The sequence below is a fragment of the Acromyrmex echinatior genome, chromosome 17 (genome assembly GCF_024713525.1).
Source record: "Acromyrmex echinatior isolate Ae372 chromosome 17, ASM2471352v2, whole genome shotgun sequence".
Lineage (NCBI taxonomy): Eukaryota > Metazoa > Arthropoda > Insecta > Hymenoptera > Formicidae > Acromyrmex > Acromyrmex echinatior.
Window position 1 is genome coordinate 3,528,649 of NC_141868.1, and position 23,703 is coordinate 3,552,351.

Genomic DNA, 23,703 nt, shown 5'->3' on the forward strand with positions numbered 1-23,703 from the left:
CTGTAAATTATCTTTTGTTTCAAGAATCCTTTAAACTTACATATGTATAATATCGGTAACCAATAAATAACAAAGCAGATAAAAGAATTCTGGATGAATAAAAAAAAATATTAGTGTCTAATATTTTTAGCCAAGACTGTGGAGAGCAATTGAACAATTTTTCATACAATAAAATCTATGTGAGAAATTAATTATTAAATAATTCAAATAAAATAATTATAATATGTCAACAAAAGAGACAATAAAGATAATAAGATATTGCAGTTCTGAAATCTGTTCTCACCATAGCAGCCTCCTCATCTTTCTTAACGACCTGCTCCATCTCGCTGGCTTCCTCTCTCTGTCGCTGCACATCCAGGAACATGCCTTCCACTTCCTTCGCAGTCACCAGCAGCTTCGGCTGAAGAGCTACCAAGACTTGCTGCATCCTGGTGACCTCTTTGCGCGTAGTGTCCAGCCTGTCGAGGCCAGCTTCGTACCTCATCTTACCCTGCAGTACCTCTTGCCGTTTTCGATTCAGGAGATCTTTGAACGTATTGATGAGCTCCAGGTAGGACGTCGGCGTGACGTAATTATGACGAGATAACCGCTTCAGGAAATCCCTTGTCAGCGTCTGCGTGGACGTATGGAAATACTGACACATCGCAATGCAGGCGTGACGTTCATCGTTTGGCATGTCAATCTCGTCGAGGAACTGCGTGGCAACCGCGAGCAGGGCATCCTCGGGCCAGGGTTGCAGCCAGTCGATGGTGCAGCAGTTCACCAGTGCGGGAAACTTGCGAATTCGGGTGCGGAAACTGTCGCCGATCGGTGACATTGTCACCACTACGTGCAGGTGTTCACGCACTGTCTGTACAAAGAAGTTGAAGAGAGCCACTGGACTGCCGTCCGTCTGCACGGATCTAAACTCGAGTTAGAAAAGTTAAATATTAATCTCATTTTTATTTTTAATTATTATTTTAAGTATTTTAATTAAAATGTATCGCTTCAACCTTTTTATAGAGTATAATTTTGAATATTTCTCGGCTGATTGAAGTTCGAACGTTCTCGGAGTGATTTTTTAAAAACAGTTTGTTCCATTCCTACTTTTGTACAAAGTAACTTCTATATGTTACAGAATAGAAAAATTACTCTGATTGAATACATATGTCAGAAGGACATTCTTATGTTTGATAAATCATCCTTCAGGTTACTTAAAAAATTTCGGTTGCATCAAAAACAATTTGTCCCATTTTCAAGTGCACAGAATAACTTCTAAGTATCAAAAATAAAAAATATTCTGATTGAATGCAGAAAACATCCTTATGCTCGATAAATCCTTCAAATCGTAAAAAGTTCTTCCTACATGAATTAAGCGTTGATTTTTTTTCTATTTCTATTTTTGCACAGAGTAACTTTTAAATGTCCAGAAAATGTTTCGACATATTTCAAATTTTCTAATTCGATCAGAATATTTTGTGTTTCTGTTTGTGGCATTTATAATTACTTTGTAAAATAAACTAAAACAAATTGTTTTGAAAAAAATTGCTCGGGGAATGTTCCAAACTTCAATCAACTATATTTCTCATATATTGGCGTATTTTCTTTATTTTTTGTAATCCAATTCTTTGATTTTCAATTTCAAATGATTTTAAAGCTTAATTTATAAAATGATTAATTTCTGTTTTAAGCTTTAATCTGTATTCTTCAAGTTTATTAATCAATTTCATTAAACAATAGGAAATTAATTAATATTTTAAAACGTAAACATCTATTTTAAAATGTAAATTTGTATTTGCCTGATGAAGAAATCTCTCTCTAACTATAATCTTCCAATTAATGTTAACATTTATCGATAAGTGAAATCCATTAAATAAATATCATTTTTAAAAAAATCTTAAAAAAATCGTGGCAAAATCAACGTGAAAGATAATTACAAAAGCCAAAATTAAAAGATAACATTCTCTATATTTAATATTATTCAAAATTTTCCGTACTTTATTACGTTGCGAAGAATGGTAGCGTAATTATTAATTACTGAAACAATTTCGCTCTTATTATATAGATTTAATAAATACGATGTATGTCACGGAAGATGTAATAATATTATCGCTGATTAATCAAAAATTTAATTATCCGATTTCAGTGAAATATTAATTCTATTCATGGAAGACAAACTTGTCCCTCTGTCGATCGATGATTCGCATTTTCTCGCAGATCTCGGACTTCTCGTCCGCTGCAAAGAGATTGGGCACCTCGCCGGAGTTGAGCAAGTTGCTGATGTCTTCGAGGAAGGTTTCCTCCTTGATCTGTGTGTCCATGAAGAGGAAGACTGTATGCAGGTCGCTCGCTGCACTTTTCTGTAGGATATTCTTCAAATCTTCGTGCCACTCGTACATGCCATACTGCTGAGATATCTGCACCTGGAAAAGCTCATAATCGGCTATATGAGACGCCAACTTCGTCAGGGATTGCCGTCCGGAACCGCCCATGCCGACCAGAAGAGCATGATTGCGTGGCTGCATCATCACTCGGCAGATCTTCGAGAGATGCTCTATCGCGAATCTGATGGCAAATTAATTTGTCTAATTAATTGTGTGTCTAATCATTCGCTGTAAAATTTATCTCGAGATCTTCAGCAACTAAAGCCTTAACGACGATGCTTTTAATATTCAAAATAAGTAATTAAAAATAAGTAATTAAACATTAACCAAGTACTTATAGTATTAAATTTTTTTAAAGAAAAAAGTTATGAATTAATTTCTATTTTAGAATAATATATTAGAGATATTATACAATATCTAAGCTACTTTGCCAAGTATCGAAGATTTTTAATAAAAAATGTAGACTTGGGGAAAATTCTCTGAACTAAGTATAATTTTACTTCTTATAAATTTTCTCGACAGCGATTGAAGAAATCTTCACATTGATAATTTTTTTTAATTAGTATGAAAAAAATAAATTTTAATAAATATTTATTTGAATATTTCTAAATAAATATTCACCAAATGTAAACATATATTTATTTGAATCAAAAACCATTAATTTAATTTAACCATATTATTTTCTTATTAAATATAAATATTTATCTACTGTGTATGTGCTGTACTGTGTAAATTTATATTTACTTGATACTATTCAAAAAAGTATGTATTAAAATTTGATAAAAAAAAATTGTTTTCCAGATTAAAAAAATAGATCTCTCTTTTTGCTTTATATAACTGTTATAATGCTAATTTAATATGATTAAAGCGATTTTTTCAAAATTAATTGAAAACATACCTGAAAAGAACTAGATTCATTGGCGTCTTGGAGATATCGTTGTACTCTGTGAGATATTCCTCTACCGCTTCAGCGAGGGCATCCCAGTCTTGGATTTCTATGTACTGCTTCTCTTCGGCGAGTGGATCATGAAAATCACAGTAAATGAGATTTCGCAACTGTACTTCCGTTATTTCTGCACCAGGCTCATCCTGTAAATCCTGAAAAAGTCGATCCATGTTGTCGCCCATGTGTTCCTTTATAGTCCTTCGAATCTGCTTCACCAACCATTTACTATCGGCTTCGTCAACCAACCGATCCCCGTAAACTCGGAGCACTTCGTGGACCCATAGCCGCTTTATACTTATCTTAAAAATGTATTAAAAATCATTTAATTCTATACGATAAATATTTTTTACATATTAATATTTTTCGCAAAAAACTTTTTATAATCTTTTAAGATGCTTATTAGCATTATATCATTAAATTAAAAATCATTAAACAATACTTATCAATTTAATTTGAATGTTATTATTCCAGTTTCAGTTTAAGATTGCTAAGACCGAAAATTAAATCAATACGCAGTTTTCACAATTAGATATGTATAAATTTATACCGAAAAGTCCTTAATACACAGAATGAGTTATCTGCGCATTTTCTTTCCTTAAAATATTGGGAGTAATTAATTATAGGATTTATATACAATTTTTTTAAATACATAAACTTACAAATATTTTCCAAAGATGTTAATATATAAGAATTGCATAATCATTCTTGTACACTTGTAACAATAATGTCATAAAAATTAACTCAAAACGTAAACAACCCATCGTGTGTAGTAAAAATGATTGGAAAGTCATCATATGGATATTAAGGAGAACCAAGAAATATGCATGAATTTCGCTCAAATATGTTTTAGTACTTATTTCCTATTAATTCATTCAATTGACAAAACGTAATACTAAAAAATTCGCGAGAAATTTGCAACGAAAATTTTAGAATTTTTATTTAAATTGCGAATATTATTCGTATAATTGCAAACGTTATGATTGTAAAATAAGTTTTTTACATACGTTGCCTGATCATTCATTTAAATTTACATTCTGTAAAAAGTTACATAAAGAGGCGCACGAGAAACTTTCGATGCAAATTTGTCATAAATACTTGAATATTACATCGTGCCACTTGCTCATGAATTAATGAAGAGTACTAAAACATAAAGTTAGGCAAAGTCTGTTTACACTACCTTCCCTTGTAAGATCCAGCAAAAACCGAATAATGCATTTTTCTACTTAGTTGATGTATATTAACATATCTCTCTCTCTCTCTCTCTCTCTCTCTCTCTCTCAGTCTAATGTTATTTATTATTATCTATTAAATTATTCTTTAATTATTGAAGTGAAGATAATGTAATGAAGTTTGATATATTTTTTTTAAAGAATGATTTTAATTCTTCAAAAAAGAAGATATAGGAACAAAAATATCAATAATTTTACAATTATTCGCTTTTTTCTCAAAGTAAAAAACAAATTAAGAAAACAACTTTGTACAATTTCTATTTCAATAGTTGATATCATACCAAATCGATGATGGTTTCGGGAGTAGAAAGCAGCACGCCCTGAATGACCCGCGAGAAATCCCGCAGATTGAATAGATAATGTGACTTTGCGGGGGTTGGCAGCAGGTTCGTTCTCGTCTCCTTATACACGTCCAGAGTGGAGTAGACCAGTTGATTAATGCACGGATTAAAAAAGTCTGGGAAACCACGGGTAGTAAAGTGCCAGGCGGTAATCTTGCTAAATATAGTGATCAGGACGTCGTCATCGAACTCCGAGATTGCCAGGGTGACGAAATGCCGCTTAAACCGTGACGTGACGTCACGTCCGCCAATGGGCGGACCCATCGCGCATATCAGCTGAATGTCCACGAGCTTGATCGGTACCACCTCCTTCCGATCGTACCAAGTCCAGTGATCGAGCCATTGACGCAAAAGCTCAATGGGGGGCTGCGCGCCAAACTGTTCCTTCTGCGGCATCGACACGTCGTCTACGAAGATCACCCAGTGCTGGCCGGGCGGCGCACCAAACAGACCTTATCAGAAATAATTACTAAGTAATAATAGTGATGATCATGATAATAATAACAATGATCATAATAATGATAATGATAACTAAAGACAGGTAAATGGGCTTTTCGACAAATTTAAAAACAATTTTTTGAATAAAAAATGATGAAATTACAAATGTAACAATTGATATGTAACAATTAATATGTATAATTATTTTCAAAACAGACTTTTGCCTAAAGTTTTCTTCATCTTCATAACTGGACAAGTTTTTTTGTGGCAAAAATGACAAAATTACGAACGTATCTTAAACCAATATTTATGATAGGTCCTTATATTTAAGATCGTTTTATATAAATACAGTGTTAAGATGTCAAGCTAATCACAGACCGATGTACAGTTGGTTCTTATGTGTATATATGACCGTCTTAAGTACAGTCTGAAGATATTATAAGCTTAAGACTATCTTAAGTAATGTCTTGAAGCTGTATTAGCATCTTAAGACATTACTTAAGACAGTCTTAAAATAAAGACAGATAACGAATATCAGCCACAAAGCTGTAGGCTAAGACATTACTTAAGACGGTCTTAAGATAAGAACAGACTGTAAATACCAGCCTTATAATAATTGTAGAACTATTTTCAGAATAGCATTTTGCCTCCTCCGCTTCTAAAACCCATCAAGTGTTATATTTTTTGCGATACTTTAAACGACCGCAGTTCTATGTCGATCATGCAAACTCGACGAAAAAGTTTCAGCTTCAAGATCATATACGGAACTGAAAATAAATTTTTTTTTTTTAACTTCGCCCGAGATGTTCTAAAAGCTTAAAAAGTCTCTTCTTTAAAATGCTCTTGAGCAAAGTTAAAAACAACTCTCTTTTTTTTGCAAGAAAAAACTTAACGAGATTTTGATCTCGTACTTTAAAATAAGTTTAAAATGCTCTTTAGAAAAAGCTTTATAATTATCTTCCACAAAGAACTTTATGGTTTGAAATGTCCTTTTAATTTTATTAGAATAATCTTAATAATTTCCAGTGTTAGTAATTTATATATATATATATATATCTTGTTTATATTGATATACATATATAAAATAGAATATTTTAAATAAAATATTGTCATCCGTCAATAACAACTTCAAAAATAAGACCTATAAAATTTTAATTGAATAGCTCACATAATGACTTCTTCTTTACTTCACACATGATTTTATTATAGTAAAGTAATTTCAATAATCATACAATACAATAATACGTGAAAAAAAAACAAATATAAGAAATGCTGAAGTATAAAAAGTTTAGATACAGATCTGAAAATAATTGTATTAGACCATCAAAATAATGATGTAGGAAACAAAATAATTATGTAGGAAAGCATAATAAACAATGCTGCAAAAAGTTTTAATATTCTAGCATCATACTATATATTAATATTCTTAGCTTAAGCATCTTATACGTTCTCATTTTCCAAGGACAGTCCTCGAATTGAACTTTCTGTCCTCGGACAAAATTTGTCCCCAGAATGTCCTCGAATTATCATTCTTGGATTATTGGCACTACAGGAACGATGTTATTATAAAATATTTTAGTACAGTATATGTATATGCAACATGATATTTTTTTAGCGTCCAGTTTCATAATTCTGTGATTATCAATTCTATTCCATCGATAATAGTCTATCAATTTAGTTGCTGCAAATGCATTAATTGTTTAATTATCGCTGAAATAAACAATTGACGAATAACTACATTTTATTTGATCTACCCGTATTTCTTTCTTCTTGTTCTTTCTCATTTCGGTATAGAAAAATAAATATTGCAATGTTAGCACTGATAATAATGTGCTATTGATAGTAATTATAAAAATATAGTAATTGATGATAATTAAAAAAATATGGTAAATATGGTAAACATTGAAAACATTTTTATAACATTAATATTGTATATTAAATATTGTATATTTCCGGTTTACTTATACAATTTGTTAAACAATATAAAACAATATATAAAATAACAGTAATTTTATATATGGATTAACTTTTTTCATGTGCCAGCATATTTCGCAAAAAAGTTGAAACCTGTCCCCGGATTCAATTTAAAAAAATCTAGTAATCTAATAACGTTACGTAATTACAATATTTTGATAATCTAACAAAATTATTTTCAGAGATCTATCTTGTTAAACTTTTAGATACTTCAGCAAAACTGTTTTTCCGTGTAATTTTAATAAAATGAATATTTAAATCGAGAGACAAACCTTTCTTCCTTCGATCCAATTTGCTCATAATGATATCCTGTGTCTGATTGGCGGTAGTCTGCGCCGAAAATATCACAAAGAGTGGTTTGAAGATCTCAGGATTGTTCTTCTTCAGCAGGAACTCCATAATATAAACAGACTTTCCGGTGCCCGTCGGTCCGACCAAAAGGACTGGCTTGTGATGGCAAATGAGGTACCGGAAGAGATGGAAATATCGGACGGTCTCCACCGTGGAGACGATGATCTGGTTCACCGGTATGTCTTTGGGGATCGGTGGAACATCCTTCAGATCCTCCAGCCAGAGGCTCCACCTGCCCTTACCCTCTTTGATGTACTTGTAATCGAAGACTGATCCGGTGATCGGCAAAGAGACTATATAGGGTTCCCTCGGATTGCCGATTTCCGGCGATATGTCAAAGTGTTGGCGAACTTCCTGCGGAAATTCGCGTTCCATCAACGCCCTGAAGAGAATATTAAACCACTCGCGATAGTTGGCCATCAGTGTGACGCCCATCGCCCAGATGCACGAGAAAAAGAAGCAACCCTGTGAAAAGAATAAGACCGATATTCATAGATCGTTCTTATTTTAAAACAATAAGTACTGATGGATCCACGAAAAAGAACCTATAAAAGCTCTCCCTTTGAATTCTCCTTTTTCAAAAATATTTATAGTGAAATGTTATATAATATTTTTGAATTAATTACAATTTTGACGTTTCAAAAATGTTATTTAATTTAAGAAACTTCTAAATATAGAAAACATAGATTCTATTTATATTCTTCTTCTTTTGTCTTAACGTAATGTTAAATAAAAATGTTTTATAAATTGTACATTTAAATAATACTTTTCAATATACTTTTCAATATAATAATTTAAATAATAATTTAATGTTCTATTTTTTTATATTTGACTTTATAAAAAGGCTTTTATTTGTACCAGTGATCTCTTTTTGACTTTCTGAATCCACCAATGTAAGACTAATATTTTAAGATGTCAATGCTGCTTTTTTTAATTCATAATATCTTAAGACTGTACTTGAAACAATCTTAAATTAGATTCTCTTATAAGAATCAATTATAAATACCGGCAAATATCTTTCTAAACACTTCTTCTCTAAAATGACTTCATGCTTTATAAAATGATCGAAATGTCGATAGACTCAGTATATATTTAAACATAAAATTATTAATACTGGTTATTAGTTTAATTTAACGGTAATTGTAAAATTATAATTATATAATTATAATTTAATTAATGTCTAAATATCTCTCTTATTTATATAAATCGGTGTCAAATCAAGACTAATAATCAATAAATTAATATTAATTATATCCGTTTAATCTTTTTGTGTTTATTATTATTAAGAAAATTATTATTAAGCCATTATTATTAAGAAAATAAATAAAAAATAGCAAACTGCATTTTTTTAGAAATACTTTTTTATATATAATCAGAATTTTTTCTGTCAATGTAAAAATTAAACAAAATGGAAATAACTGTATAAATAAAAAATAACTACTTGTTATTTTTCCTGTTTAATTATTATTATTGGTAAGATGAATAAAAAATAGTAAACTGCGTTTCTTTGAGAATCGGAATTTTTCTGCCAATTTAAAAGTAAAATAACAGTATATATCTGAAAAGGTATCTGATGATTTCACAATTTATGTAGTATAATTTAAACTCACTTCTACTTGCGCTTTCATGTCCAAATCGGAAAGCGCGTTCACGTACTTCTGATCGCGAAAATCATCCAGGAAGCAGTCGTACAGATACATAACTGAGCGCGTTAGATTAGCATCCGGCATCGTTATCATTTCCTGCAGGCAGAGAGTAGACCGTGAGAACTTGTAATTTCCGACGGAAACGAGAAAAGTTTCGCGTAACACGAACAAAGTTTATTTGTTTATTCTTTTCCTAACAATTGATATTCTTCAAGCATGAATCCAGAATTGAGCGTTGGGATTAAGAATCTGAAGACTTTAAATTTCGTGAGGAAGAGCAGTTTTTTTAAACCTTTGCGCCACAACGACGTATCAGATGCAACAGAGGCGGACAAAAACGCAGGTACATGTCTTTCAAATGGTTCTTAATATCCTCGGTGAAACTGAGCGGTAATGTGTTCAACCACGAGATCAAAAGTGGAGTCCAACCCAGACTCACCGGCTCCATGTAGATCATACCACACCGTGACACCGTGGCAGGTGATGCAACCTGATAATAATAATAACAATAATCTTTAACTTTAAGTTTTGAATGTAAAATTTAAATTTTCTACTTATTTTCTAGAAGCAAATATTTTACGCTTAGAAGAAAAGGATTAAAAATCATGATATTATTTTTGGATAGAAGACATATGGAGAAATCAATTTTGGGTCAATCGTTTAATAAAATTACTTTAATGAACCTACATAAATTTAAAATAATAATGCATTTTTATATTACTTTTCAGTAATTGCAAATTTAAAAGAGATAAAATTTAGCTTTTTGTTTTAAGAAATTTTTCGGCATACACAATAATAAGATAATCATTTTCCACAAACGGACTTTGATAGAATGTTGAATCAAAAATAATTTATGAATTACCTCCAAATCCATAGGCTCGAAAATCAGATTTGTCGTAGGTGCGAGCAGAATGATCTCTCCGGATGTAAGACAGAGTTTCTTATTGTCATCCAATACCGTATTCATGTTCTCGATCCAAAGTGCATCTACTGGGCCGTCGAAGATCAGCCACTTCCTATTCAAGTTAATGGAAGCGGCAAAGGCTCGGTAGGATACCGCCAGAACTCCGTCACTCCATTCGTGCGACGCGGGATCGAATTGGCCATACAATTGGCCCATCGTGATGGCCTTGGGATTGATGACGGTGATCTCTACGCGATGTTCGTCCATCAATTTTCTGTCTTCTAAAAGGCCGAGACAATCTGCCAACATTCTGTAGGCTGAAGTTTTACCACCGAACGGCAGCCCAACGATCATGAAGCCGTGGCGCACGATCATCATTTCGTAGATCTGCTGGATCTTCTGCAGGAAGTAGTCCGTGCACTGCAAATTTGCCGTGGCGCACGCATCCCGTGTGCATGCGTTGATGTGGGTATAATCTGGCGTTGGTAGCACAACGCCGGGAAACAGGTCCGAAGCTATTCCTGGTGTTAAAGAAAATCCCTTAAAATCCTTTTTTTGCCAATAGTAGATTAACTTTAATCTCGGTTTAATACTCATTTTTTTATAATCGTATTTAATTAATATTTTTATGAATGAGCTGAATCATTTATGTAAAGAAATCACACGTATTTAAAAAATTATCCATTTTGCCTACATATATTTTTAACAAACAGAGTCAAACAAATTAGAAAAAAAAATTGGACGGATTATTGTTTCACTTCTAAATTAGAAAAAAAAAAGATGCAAGAAGAAAATCTACCTTCAAAGAGTGGTAGATCGTGGACTAGAAACTTTGGCAAATTAACATCCAAGATACTCCTCAGCATCAAGATATCCTCGGATTCATTGGGATAGCGAAGCTTCAGATTGCCGGCGGCGATCAGCACGGATTTAACTGCCCTCATGCCGTAATCATAATGATGCTGACTGCTGAGTTGTTCTGAACAGAGCTTGTAAGCGGTGACGATCTTCACGGCTAACGGTCTACCATTGTAGAAGCCGTAAGAATACAAGGTATTCTCTGCAATAAGAGCATAATCAGGCACCATCATTGCCACTGGCCGGAAGAGGGCCTTGAGATTGTCCGGCAGTTCGGTTCTGCCGGCGTAACCCGGATTCATAGTAATGAATACAGCGCAGGTATGATCGAGATAGATCTCCGTGCCCTCAAAGATCATCTTCTCGGCACCGGCATTGATCGCGCACTGAATCGTCAGGATCTGCTGCGCGACGACCGACAGGACCTCCAGGTCGATCCGGTTGAATTCATCGAAGCAAGACCAGGCACCGCACGAGGCGAGACCCTTGAAAAACTTGCCCAGCGCGATATAGTCGAGGCCCTCGGAACAGTTGAAGACCACGCACTGCTTGGCGACCGCCTTTGCCAAGTCCTTCGTGGTCTCCGTTTTGCCAGTACCGGCTGGTCCTTCGGGTGCGCCGCCCAGGTGAAGGCCCAAGGCGCCGAAAAGGGTGCGGTAGCATCGATCCGTCAGGGGAGTGATTACCAGGCGAGATGTATTGCCGAGGTATTCGCAGCCGTAACGTATGTATGAATTGATCATATACGCCCACATGTTGTCCTCCTACTCGAACAAGATGTAATTGTAATAAATAATGCAGAATCGGAAGTAAAATATTGAAAATACAATAGAGGCAACGAAGCAATTTGACAAATTACTAATACAACTGTAATTATAAACGCCATTTTGATTATATGTATTGATTTAATAAATTCAATTAATTTATTAAATTTATTAAATTATAAATTTAAAAGGTAAAAGTTAAACAGAAAAATCGTATTACTATACCTTTTTTAAATTTATAAAAAAAAGTGAAGTTTTTTTCTCTCTTTTGCAAAAATGCCAGAAAGCACATAAACATTCTATGAATGTTGTATAAATATTTAAATATCTGTATAGAAATACTATTCTATAGAAATATTTAAAAAAACTATCAAATATTAATCATATTTTTATAATACATTTGAATAACTTACTATTGAATATAGATATTTACTGAATGTACATAAAATATTTTATACAATATTCAATGGAATATTGAACGTATATTTTTATATATGTAGACCTAATCTTGTTTTAAAATAAGTACATTGTGCATATATAGTTCATTAACTTTATGAATATTCTGAGGAACATTTTGTAAATCGTTTTATTATAAATATATATAATAAATTTCTGAATAGAATGTTCTATGTATATTCGATTCAAATATTCGGTAATTAAGAACATTTAAACTTTATAAAATTATTCATAGAATATTTTACAAAATAATTCATAGAATATTATATAAAATTATTCATATTTTGTGCTATCTAGAAATAAGTTAAAAATACACTAAAGTAACTTGAAATTAAGTCTTGCAACGCAATAAATATAATTTGAATATTAATTAAACAGACGTACCAGCCAATAGTATCTAAGTTGGCACAACCATCTGAAGTCGGTACTTTTTACAACTTGCTCCTTGTAGAGGTCCGCGAGAACGTCCTTGCTATGAACACTCAAAGTAACCAGCGCCTCTAAAAAAAAAAACAACAAACACTTCCCATTAATATATAAAATTATTAAAAATACTCCAAAATATTTTAGAAGCATCAGTTTAATTACGTACCCAACGTGATGCGATTCTGCTTCGAAAGGATTCCCCTGATCAGCAGAATGATGTCGTTGAGCTCTTCCTGGCATTGCACCAAGTATCTCTTCAAACCAGCCACTCCCGTCAGCATGGCCTCCTCGACTTGTTGCGTCCAATACGTCTGATCTACGCAGAGAACAGTCTGACCGGGCCACTCGAGGACCCAAGTCGTTCTCGGCTTCATGTGGTACGCCAGGATCGCTTGGTACACCATGTGACGCACGCTCTTCCTCATTTCCGTCTCGAGCTCGATCAACCACTTCTCGACTTGTCCTCTAGCAATGGAAGTGGATATGATCTCTAAGATAATAACCTCCTCGCCTTCCGTGGATCGCATCGCTAGCACTTCAAGCTCTTCGTTGAACTTCAGTCGAGCTATACCCTCGAAACACTTCTTCAAATGCGGCTGCACGCTGAAGAACAATTTCACTCAATAAAAAATAGTCTTATCCTTCAAGTTCTTGAAATAAAAGATCACAAATAAATTACGTTACTATTTAAATAGATTATTTATAATTACATAAACAATTTATTTAAATTGTATTTGATTGTTCTCAGAAAAACAATCAAGTGGAAGAATAGTCTAATTTATCTCTCTTATCATTAGTAAAATAAAAATTAAAATATACATAGTAAGATATATCTAAAATAGAAATTTAAAAACATGAATAAGTATAAGATCAAATTTTACGAAATTAAAATTATACATTATTAATTTTATATGTAAAATTACTGCAAATTGTTATTATTACTATTATACATTTAGTATTTCTGAATTTGAGATTTTATAAATGACTTACCGTGTCGGATCTTTCGTCTCGGAGAGAATCTCCAGCAGCTCGTCGTTAGAGAGGAAGAAGAACCTGGGGAAGAAGAGTCTCTTCTTCTCCAAGTATTCATTCAGACCTTTTTGAATTAGTTCCAACAACCCAAAGCCCTTTTTCAGACGCTCCAGCATCTTCTCGATCTCGATGATAGCGAGAACGTGCGGCTCGCCATAGACATTCTTCATGATCTCCCGCCAAATCTTGTCGACCTGCGCAAACTTCCTTCCTTCTTCCGGCATCTGCTGTTGAATATCCGGCGAAGTGAAGATTGGCTCCAAGTACATCCACGTGCTCTGCACCTTCAACCACTGGTCCAGAATGTCCTCCAGCAGGTGCAATGTCTTCTCCCATTTGCTAAAATTAAAAAATTTCACTTCAAAATTAAAAAATTTCATTTCAATATTAAATAATTGTTATTATACACAAATCACAAATGTAAAACTAATAAAATGCCAACTAATAAAGTAAAATTAAATAAAGTAAATTAATAACGTAAATAAAACATATTATTTATCAAATAAAATAAATTTAATTAATTAAATAATAACATTAATTTTATGAGTTTGAAATTCATAATTTTATCAATTATAAATGTAATTTGTAATTTATAATATCAAAATAATAATTAATATTTATCAATATTGAAAATATAATATACTGAAACAATAAATAAATAAAATTGCAAATGAATTAGAATGCAATAATAAAAATTATAAGTAACAGTATTTGTAGAGATAAGATATGTGATACAGATTATTACTTTTAATATAAAGAAGATAATAATAAATTAATAAATGACAATAAATAAAAAAACAATAATTTAATTACTAAAAGATACATTAAAATAAATTGAGGTTCAAGCTTCTGGAAATGTTCATTATTTTCAGCGTTAAGCTCTTCGTACAATTAATTCTTACATTATTCTAGCCTCAAAAGGTTTGATGTAAGGCGAATTTTTAATGATCACCGCCTTTGTAATGTGATCATCCAGTAAGAGCTGTATCTCGTCGACGCTGGCGATGACGAAGGTGCCGGTGTCCTTATAAGGATTCACCGTAAAGGTCAGATCGACCCAGTCTCGATGCATCTTGTCCATGCCTCTTTCCAGAGTGTCCTCTTTCGTGGCACCTTCGGAGAGGCCCTCGAATTGCGGAATGAAAGCGTCCAGACCCATCATTAGGATCTTGCCCAGTGTTAAATCGGCATCGAATTTGATCGGAATGCCCACAATCGCCGAGATCTGATCCCAGTGCCGCGCTTTTATTCCGGGATTACCCAGAGTCATCACCACTGGCATCCGCTCCTTAAACTCTTCGATTCTCTCACGAACCGTGGCCGCTAGTTCACGCACGTCCGGCTCCTGGAACGTCTTCTCCAACTTGTAGATTATCCTACATTCGATTTTATCAAAAAATCAAAATCACAAATGCGGCATAATAATAATATAAATCACATCGTTGTTAAGCAATTTTTAATTTTTATGCCTAAATTAAATCAATTTGATGATTATAGCCAAATAATTATAGAAAAGATAGATATTATCGTAGTAAGTAGAGTTTTCTAATTAGGTAATAAATTTTGACTAACTTTTAGTTTCTCAACTAGTAACAAATGCATATATCTTATAAAGTCTTTTACACTAAAAAAAGATATGCTTTTCAAAAATTAAATTATTATATTTTTAATTTTTATAAACTCTGCTTTGAATTTCTTATATAGATAATAACGCAAATTTAATGTTATTAAATGTTTTTTACAGTATATAAATTTATAATATAAAAATAAATGTGATAATATGCTTTTTTCTTGTTTATGTATGATTTTAGTGATATATTAAAATAATAAAATTTATTGACAATATTTAACGCGTTAAAAAAATTACACTGATTTACAAGGTTCCTGTTTCTTAACACCTGAATGATGAATTTTTATGTCTTTTATTATATAAAATAAAAAAAAAGAAGTTACAAAGAGTTTAAATTTGTAGTTTTTATAATAAAATCCTTGATTTTTTAAAATCTGAATCTTTTACTTTATATTCTTTTTCAGCAACTATAAATACATAAGAATAACTATCCAGGTATTGAAAAACAAAAACCTTGTAACATACAATGTAATTTTTCTCATCCTTATCTTCTATTCTAAAAAGATAATTTTCTTTTTATTACAAAATTTTGTTCTTGGTTTTGTTATAACTTCGCTATAACTTTGAAGAATATCGACCTGTAATACGTTCCTACGTCATTGTCAATATCTTCGGGATTGTAAGAGCCGATTGTGCTGTTTATCCATTTGTCATATTTGGTCAAATACTCGCAGATGCTGTCGAAGAGCTTCTTGAACGATATCAAACGATCAGCAATCCGTTTTCGTAACGGATATTGCGTGATTTCCCAACCGAAGGCAACCTCCTCCTCGTTGAACTTGTCGATCTTGTCCATTGCCATGATCAACCGGTTCTCCAAATTTTGCGCCTTGCGCTGATACTGATACACCTCCTCGATGTCGCCCCAGTATTGCATCTCTTCCACTTGTTTCACGTACGAGTCTAGTTCCTCAACGAATTTCTGATATCTGACTGTAAAAAAAACCAATCGTGTCTTTCAAAATATATTTATACGTAACATTAACGTCAAAAATAAAATAATTTTAAAAAAGGCAAACACAAAATAAATTAATTTTGATAAACCCTAACACGAGGCATGTAAAATATAAAATATTTTTGACGAATTCAATTTTTTATTAAGTGTTATTTTAAAAAATCAAATATTCAATTTAAAAAATATGTGGTTTATACTTTTAGAAAGAAATAAATTTATTTCTATGTAACGAAATTCTACGAATCTCAGTTTAAATTATTAATAATACAGTCATGTCCAAAATTATTACTGAGAGAAAATGTACTAAATATTAATAATATTTGTTTGAATGATACTAGCTGAATATTTACACATTTGTAAACATACTTTTTTGGTATATTAATTTGATTCAGCAATAATTTTTTTATTTGATATAAATATTTACCGTATTTATTACGGTTTATTTACCGTAAATATAAATGTTAAATTAATACTATCTAAACAAATATTTATTAAAATTTAATACATTTTTTCTTGGTGTAGGTATTACTAATTAGTTTTTTTTTTAAATACAAATTACTGTTTCTTTTAATGATTTCTTGAAATTAATTAAGATCCATGCGTGCCTATTTTTCTGGAATTTATTGCATAATTGTGTTTAAATGCTCCATGTTAATATATAGTTATAGTTTAAAAAAATAAAATCATGTCGTAGATTGGTCTCCACAAAGTTCTGACTTCAATTCAATTAAACATTTAGGAGGTCACTTAAAGAAAAAACTTTGTAATCGAAAATTCATTTCGAAACAAGGTTTATAAATTAAAATTATTTTGAAAAATTGGGACGAATAATCCATTTACAGAAAACTAGCAGAGAGTTTATCAAAAAGAATTACAGAAGTTATAGAACAAAAAAGAAGTACATAATAAAATATTAAATATTAATAATTTATTAATAAACAAAAGCTATTAACTAACTTTATCATACCTATTTGAATTTATATGTACTAAAAATTATGAAATTTATAAAGATTTCTAATCTTGAACATAGCTGAATATAATTCAATTAATTAAATTAATCCAGATTATTGTCGAGATCAGAGTATCATCGAGGGAATGATATCACCTTTCAACGCATCTTGGTATTCCTGCATCTTGTTCTCCATGATCACTCGATTGTCCTCGAAGATCTGGGGCATTCTGTGATACCATTGGAAGACCACGTTGTTGTTACTTATCTCGCTCTCCGTTAGCAGCCAGTAATCCGACAGGAACGCGATGTGCTCGAGCACGTCCAGCAGTCTGAGCTCCAGGTTCTTTAGAGTGACGTCACTGGTTCGGACGAACTTGATGAGTTCCATCAGAGCCGCGGTATTGGGAGGTGGGGTGAGGATTCGCTCGGATATAGCTTCATATTCCGCTGTGGCACTGGATACAGATTAGTTTGAGAGAAATGAACGCTATATAACATTCGGGGATAGAGAATCATAGGGGAAACTCAAATTAACTGTACACAGAATAACATTTTGTGTCTTCCAAAGATCCACCCAAATTTTAACTACACAAAGTAAATTGTTAGAAAATAAAAATAAATTACAAAAGAAATTATAACATAAAAAATATAACGTTGACACGATTATGAAATATTTTTTCAGTAAAATTAACATTTATAATATATAAATTAATGCATTTGATTCATTTATCTTAAAATTGTTTTTAAATATATTATTTTTTATTATTTATCGTCTTACTTATAAATTGCATTATTTTAACACTAAAAAGTGTTGAATATCAATTTAATATAAAATATTTAAATAACAGAATCACACTATGTTAAATTAACAAGCAGATATATTAAAAATTCAACACAAAAACTTTAACATAGACTAATTTTAATACATATACGTCATACAGAATATTTTCTACTATACTCCAATAAAATATGTAGTCCTCTCAAAGTAATGATTATCTTTACAGAGAAAGCCACTATAGTGACGTTAAAATGTAATGAAATAATGCAATAAAATAATAACTTAATTAATTATAACTTAAATCTATAACTAAATCTTATTAAAAAAAAGATTTTAAAAATAGATCCCGTCTCTTAAATCAATCTTTAAATAATTTTGAAATCCACGCTATGCACAAATTTGCTAAAATATTAATTAAAAACTAATAAATTGCGAAAAGTTAAAGGCAAAAATTAACGAAGATTTTTAACACTTAATTTTAAAAGGTTTTAGATGTTTTATATATATTTAATATTCACTTCTTCACCGTATTCTGATATCGGTCGACAAGGCGCTGAATTAGTAGTCCTTTGAAGTACTCAACGTTCTCCACCACGACCGTAACGAAGGGTGCGTGAGAAACTTCGAAGAATCCCGCGAAAACTGTCCTCTCGATATCGATCGGTATTTTTCCGGCGAGATCGTGATAGAGTTTAATATTCTTCCCGTACTCCTGCAGCTTCATCCTCTCGTTTAGCAAGAAAGCCTCCGTCCGGTCGAGTTCCTCGTCGTTGTAGAGGTGAGCGAATCTACAAAAAAACGGACGTTATCGAGCAGTTTATCACAGCCACCTGCGGCAATAGGATCGATAAGTACTTTCTCAACTCTGCCATCTTCTGTTCCGGGATTATTCTTTCATGATCGATCAGCTGATTTATCTGTCTCTTGTACTGCTCCACGATGATCTGCGATATCTGCGGCTGCGAAGCGCACAGGAAACTGTTTGTAATAATAATTTAAGAGACAAGTATTTTAACAATTCATAATTTATTATGTAAACATAAATGTATGTAATTTCATTGTTTACACGTTAAAACGTGAATTTATAAAATTGTGGTTCTTTGAAATTATTACATTATTTTATATAAATAATCTTTATAACAATTATTACGTATAAATTTAAATTATTAATAATAATTTTTTTTATCATGTATATACAGGATTCGAGATAGACAAAATAATATGAACAAAATAATATGAAAAATATGCCATCAACTTATATTATTAATAAGAAGTTGACCTTATTACAATTTGTCTTAAATACAGATTATATCCTTGTTGGATCAGTATATGTCATACATGCTTGAAAAATATACTAACTGCAATTCCAGTAAATAGTAACTAGTAATAATATAACATCAATGTTACAATTTCACACTTAACTGTATAAACACATATAATATATACATACATATTTTACGTAACAATCATGTTGTTAAATGCGAAATTATAATATTGATATTACGTTATTATTAATTACTTTATGTTTATATATTATTCTTCTCTAACAGAACATCTTCTAATTATTTAAATTAGAGGAGGAAATTTGTTTCTTTGCTTTTCAAAACCATAATGATATTTAAATCAGAAAACTACATTGGTTAAGAGAAATGTAGACATTTTGGGGAATAAAGAGAAATTTTTGGAAAATAAAATAAGAAAAAAATTTCCTTCTCCAGTATCACTATATAAATAATTAAAAAATATTTTATTAAAAGAATAGTACATTCCATTAGTAACTATTAGACATTGAGTGACTGTTCCAACGAGAATAAAATATGTATTAAAAATAAATGATCCAATTTCTTATTAATAAAACAAGTAATAAAATAAATAGTGTTAGGTCTTATATTATTCTGTCTGTCCTTTCTATTTGTAAACAATTACTGAAATTGAAAATTAGTACATATATATTTTAGATAGTTACGTAATAATGAATTAAAAGATAGAGACAGGAGAAATGATTTTATTCCGATTCTTATTTTATGATCAAAGATTTCAGAACAAGAAGTCAGTTCTTCACTTGGATCTTCATATTTTATGATGTGGAACCTTGAGAAATTCTCGAGGTCCTGCCCAATCAATGTAGAGTTGTGTCTCTAATCTTTCAAAATTCCTCACAGCATCGCACATCGCCGTGAGAATGTCGCAAAGCAATTCCTTAAAGATGTCGAAAGATGGTTGGAAAACGAGTTCCTTGGAGATCACGACGACGTTCATGTTAAAGCGGCAAGTTACGGGCTGTGAATAAATACAAAAGAGATAGTATGAAACGGTATGGCTTCCTTTGCCTACAAATCATTTGCCTACAGTGCCAGTTGCTTGCATCACTTTTGCCGATAGTTCGTTTGCGCAAAAAAATTATTACCTACAGCTTAATTACCTACATGAATTTTTGCGTACAAATAAAAATTTTAGAAATGGAATTACATTGGCCTACATGTATTATCTATTATATACAAATATTATTGATAATATTATTATAATTTGATATTAGCTCCAATATTGGCCAGACATTGGCCAGACAATATATTGCCAAGATTGGCCATAAATTGAGGCTCCCAATATTAGAACGTCAATTTATAATCAATATTGACCAGAAATTGAGGCCCCAATATTGGCAAGAAGTAAAATTTTCAAAGAAATTCATTATCATAATTATATCTATTTATAAACTTATTTTTTTTTCGAGTATTATTTGCTCATAATTTACAAAAAAACAAAATAATGGAAATCAAGATAAAAGCAAAAATTAAAATTCTAGAAAATTAAAAAAAAATTGTTTTTCAATAATACCTACTTATCTACAAAAATATTGTGAAAACAAAGTCGAAGATTCAAAAAAAGGAAAATTTTTTTACTTTTCTAGATACTATCCATTCATAATTTGCAAGAAATGTAGAATAAATGTCAATTAAAATTGGGTGAAAATCGAGATAAAAGCAAAAATGAAAATTTTAAAAAATCCAGAAAGGTTATTTATCAATAATACCTACTTAGGTGCAAAAATGATATAAAAACAACATCGAAAGTTTAAAATTTAAAAAAGAGATGAATCGTTTATATTTTTCTGATTTTCATATTTTCTATCAGCTCATAAGTTGTAGGAATGTTGATTAAAAAAAATTTGATTAAATGTTAATTAAAATCGCTTTATTACTGCGTTTTGTTACTGTGTTTTTTTTCCTACGTTTTTTGAATATCTGAAAATGACACAAGATGTAATGTAATGTATTGTAATATTACCCAATATCTTATAGTAAGTAAGAATGTACAGATTTTAAACGGTTCATATTATATACATCAATTGTTTAAATTTTACTCATATATTCTTTTTTTTTATGTTATTATTATTAATCAAAAGTTTTGCATGACAATATATATATATATCAAAGTAAAGACAAAAGTGAGAATTCTAGGAAAAGTTACGTATCAATAATACTATTTGCAAAAATTAAATAAAAACGAAGTCTTAAAATTTGAAAAAGAGGAAAGTTATTATTGTTATTGTTTTAAATACTATCCGCTAATAACCTACGGAAGATGCAAAATAGACAACTTCTAAATTTCGCCATCAGCTGTCATCTTTTGTTTATTTTTAAATCTCCAATTGATTGTCATAACATCTGGGTTACGCGCGCGATAGGAACTCAAGGCGAACGAGCGGACAAGCCTTGAAAAGCCTTGATAAGCAGAAATTGATGGAAATTGTGTCTCGTATCGTTCAATAATGTTCGCGCGACAGCGGATAAGCGGAGGAAGGAAATGCCGAACGCGTGCGAGTTTCCTCGTCTGAAAATCATTTCGCGTCGATCGATCGCAAAGGCAGATATGTATATTCACCTTGCCGCTTACGATGTAATTAATGAAAGCCAGCAGAGAGTGTTTGCATATCCTTAAAAGCTGCGCCTCCATCACCTTGCTGGCACAATCGAAGAACCGTTTGAACTGCTTACGTCGCAGCGGGCTGGGCACCATATTCTTTCTATTATTCTGTTACAAATTTAAAAAATCAAAGGACGCTTCTAAGGATGTACTACATGTATTATTTAAAAAAAATTTTTAATTACAAAAAAGTTATATGTAACGATAAATAATACAAAAAGGCAAACTTGAATCAAACGCGAAAGGCGGTTGGTAAATAAAAAATTTACGTGGAAAGATTAAATCAAAGTCGATATTAAGTAGGTAAAAAAAAGCACGTTTTTAAAAAATGAGATTAAATAAGAAAATTTTCATTTACACTATAAAATTGTATTAGATATAAATTTAATTTTGAACTGTTTTTTACGAACATTTATTTTTATTCCAAAAATATGAATTTTTCAATTCCAGTCACTGTTTGCAAAGACTGTAGATCTAATACATCTTTAAATAGATTTATCATATAAATGATGGGCGAAAATAATAAACAAATAAACAGACAAAGAAAGTGAAGACTCGAAATCCAGAAATAGCTTTTAATTTATTCCAAAATTCAGCCGTCGGGCACAAAATTAATATTAATAAATACTATTTAATAAATACTATAAATATAAATATTGATAAATAAAAGAAATAAATAGAAAATCCATGAAAGCTTAACAGGAGACAGAGAGAATAAAAATCAAGCAAAATAAAGTTGATTTGCCTGATTCTACTTTTAATGTAATGTGACGATAATTAACATGTTATTTCTTTTCCAATGCTTTACCACGAGAAATATCTTTTGAATCCCGCTATACCAGAAATTCTTCAGAATTTTCCAATTGGCGACGATCTGACGAATAATTAGAGTGTGAAAATTCATCAGATCCCAGCTTTCCTTGTGCACGACGATGTGCTCCATATTGATCAGCCGGAATGTACTGAAAGAATTGACGTTATTCACTAGAACAAGTCACGACAGCGCAAATTAAGTGTGTTTATAATTCCGATACCGGTAATCGCGAGCCCAATGATCCATTGTCATTCGCATGCATGGATTTATCAAATACAGATCGGTATACAGAATTTCGCGGCAATGCTCTACCTGCTTCCGTAAGTCCAGCAGAATATACCGCTCCTTTCGAATCATGTCGAACTGCAATGCGATCAGTACAATTAAATCGCAAGAACTTCGATCTCTAGTCTGCATTTCGCAATTTTTTAAAATAAGCATCGACAATGAAATAAAATAAATCGATATTCACAATACACTTTTGTTACTATAATAGTTATCTACATATGGATAGGATTTCAGTAATTCCATAAGTAAAAAAAATCTATTTTTTGGAGGATTGATAAAAACGTTCTAATTTTAAAAACTGTAATGCTAAAAATAGTTGGAAATTGTAAAAATATGTAAAAATTGCCTTGTTATCTCACATATTAAATGAAACTTTTAAAATCTATTTCCCAAAAAAACTAAAAATGAAATATTAAAAATATTAAAATATTTACTTATGTCGTTTTTTTAAAAAATGAACATTTCTATACATATGAGAGTGTTTTTTTAATTAGAAAATTCTGTAAATATAATGATAGCCTTCTAAAAACGTTATAAAATAACAGATTGTATAAATGACATTATAATAAAATAAACGATATTTATTGTTAAAAAATATACAAAAAAAATACAAAAAAAGTAAACTCATAACATT

General features: G+C 31.3%; 1 protein-coding gene across 1 annotated transcript in view; it reads right to left on the bottom strand.

The window, feature by feature from the left end:
* Dhc36C (Dynein heavy chain at 36C) overlaps window positions 1-23,703 on the bottom strand; it is a 41,136-nt gene that overhangs the window by 15,912 nt on the left and 1,521 nt on the right. Inside the window, exons 3-23 of the mRNA XM_011061531.2 lie at window positions 23,002-23,144; window positions 22,776-22,929; window positions 21,926-22,075; window positions 20,135-20,323; window positions 18,899-19,002; window positions 18,562-18,831; window positions 17,419-17,720; window positions 15,937-16,291; window positions 14,631-15,104; window positions 13,687-14,067; window positions 12,863-13,299; window positions 12,655-12,770; window positions 10,992-11,814; window positions 10,151-10,713; window positions 9,581-9,778; window positions 9,253-9,384; window positions 7,564-8,107; window positions 4,820-5,331; window positions 3,262-3,608; window positions 2,158-2,544; window positions 284-902 (exon numbers count right to left, since the gene is read on the bottom strand). Of these exons, the coding sequence (XP_011059833.2) occupies window positions 284-902; window positions 2,158-2,544; window positions 3,262-3,608; window positions 4,820-5,331; window positions 7,564-8,107; window positions 9,253-9,384; window positions 9,581-9,778; window positions 10,151-10,713; window positions 10,992-11,814; window positions 12,655-12,770; window positions 12,863-13,299; window positions 13,687-14,067; window positions 14,631-15,104; window positions 15,937-16,291; window positions 17,419-17,720; window positions 18,562-18,831; window positions 18,899-19,002; window positions 20,135-20,323; window positions 21,926-22,075; window positions 22,776-22,929; window positions 23,002-23,144 (7,200 nt within the window). The remainder of the gene's footprint in view (window positions 1-283; window positions 903-2,157; window positions 2,545-3,261; window positions 3,609-4,819; window positions 5,332-7,563; window positions 8,108-9,252; window positions 9,385-9,580; window positions 9,779-10,150; window positions 10,714-10,991; window positions 11,815-12,654; window positions 12,771-12,862; window positions 13,300-13,686; window positions 14,068-14,630; window positions 15,105-15,936; window positions 16,292-17,418; window positions 17,721-18,561; window positions 18,832-18,898; window positions 19,003-20,134; window positions 20,324-21,925; window positions 22,076-22,775; window positions 22,930-23,001; window positions 23,145-23,703) is intronic.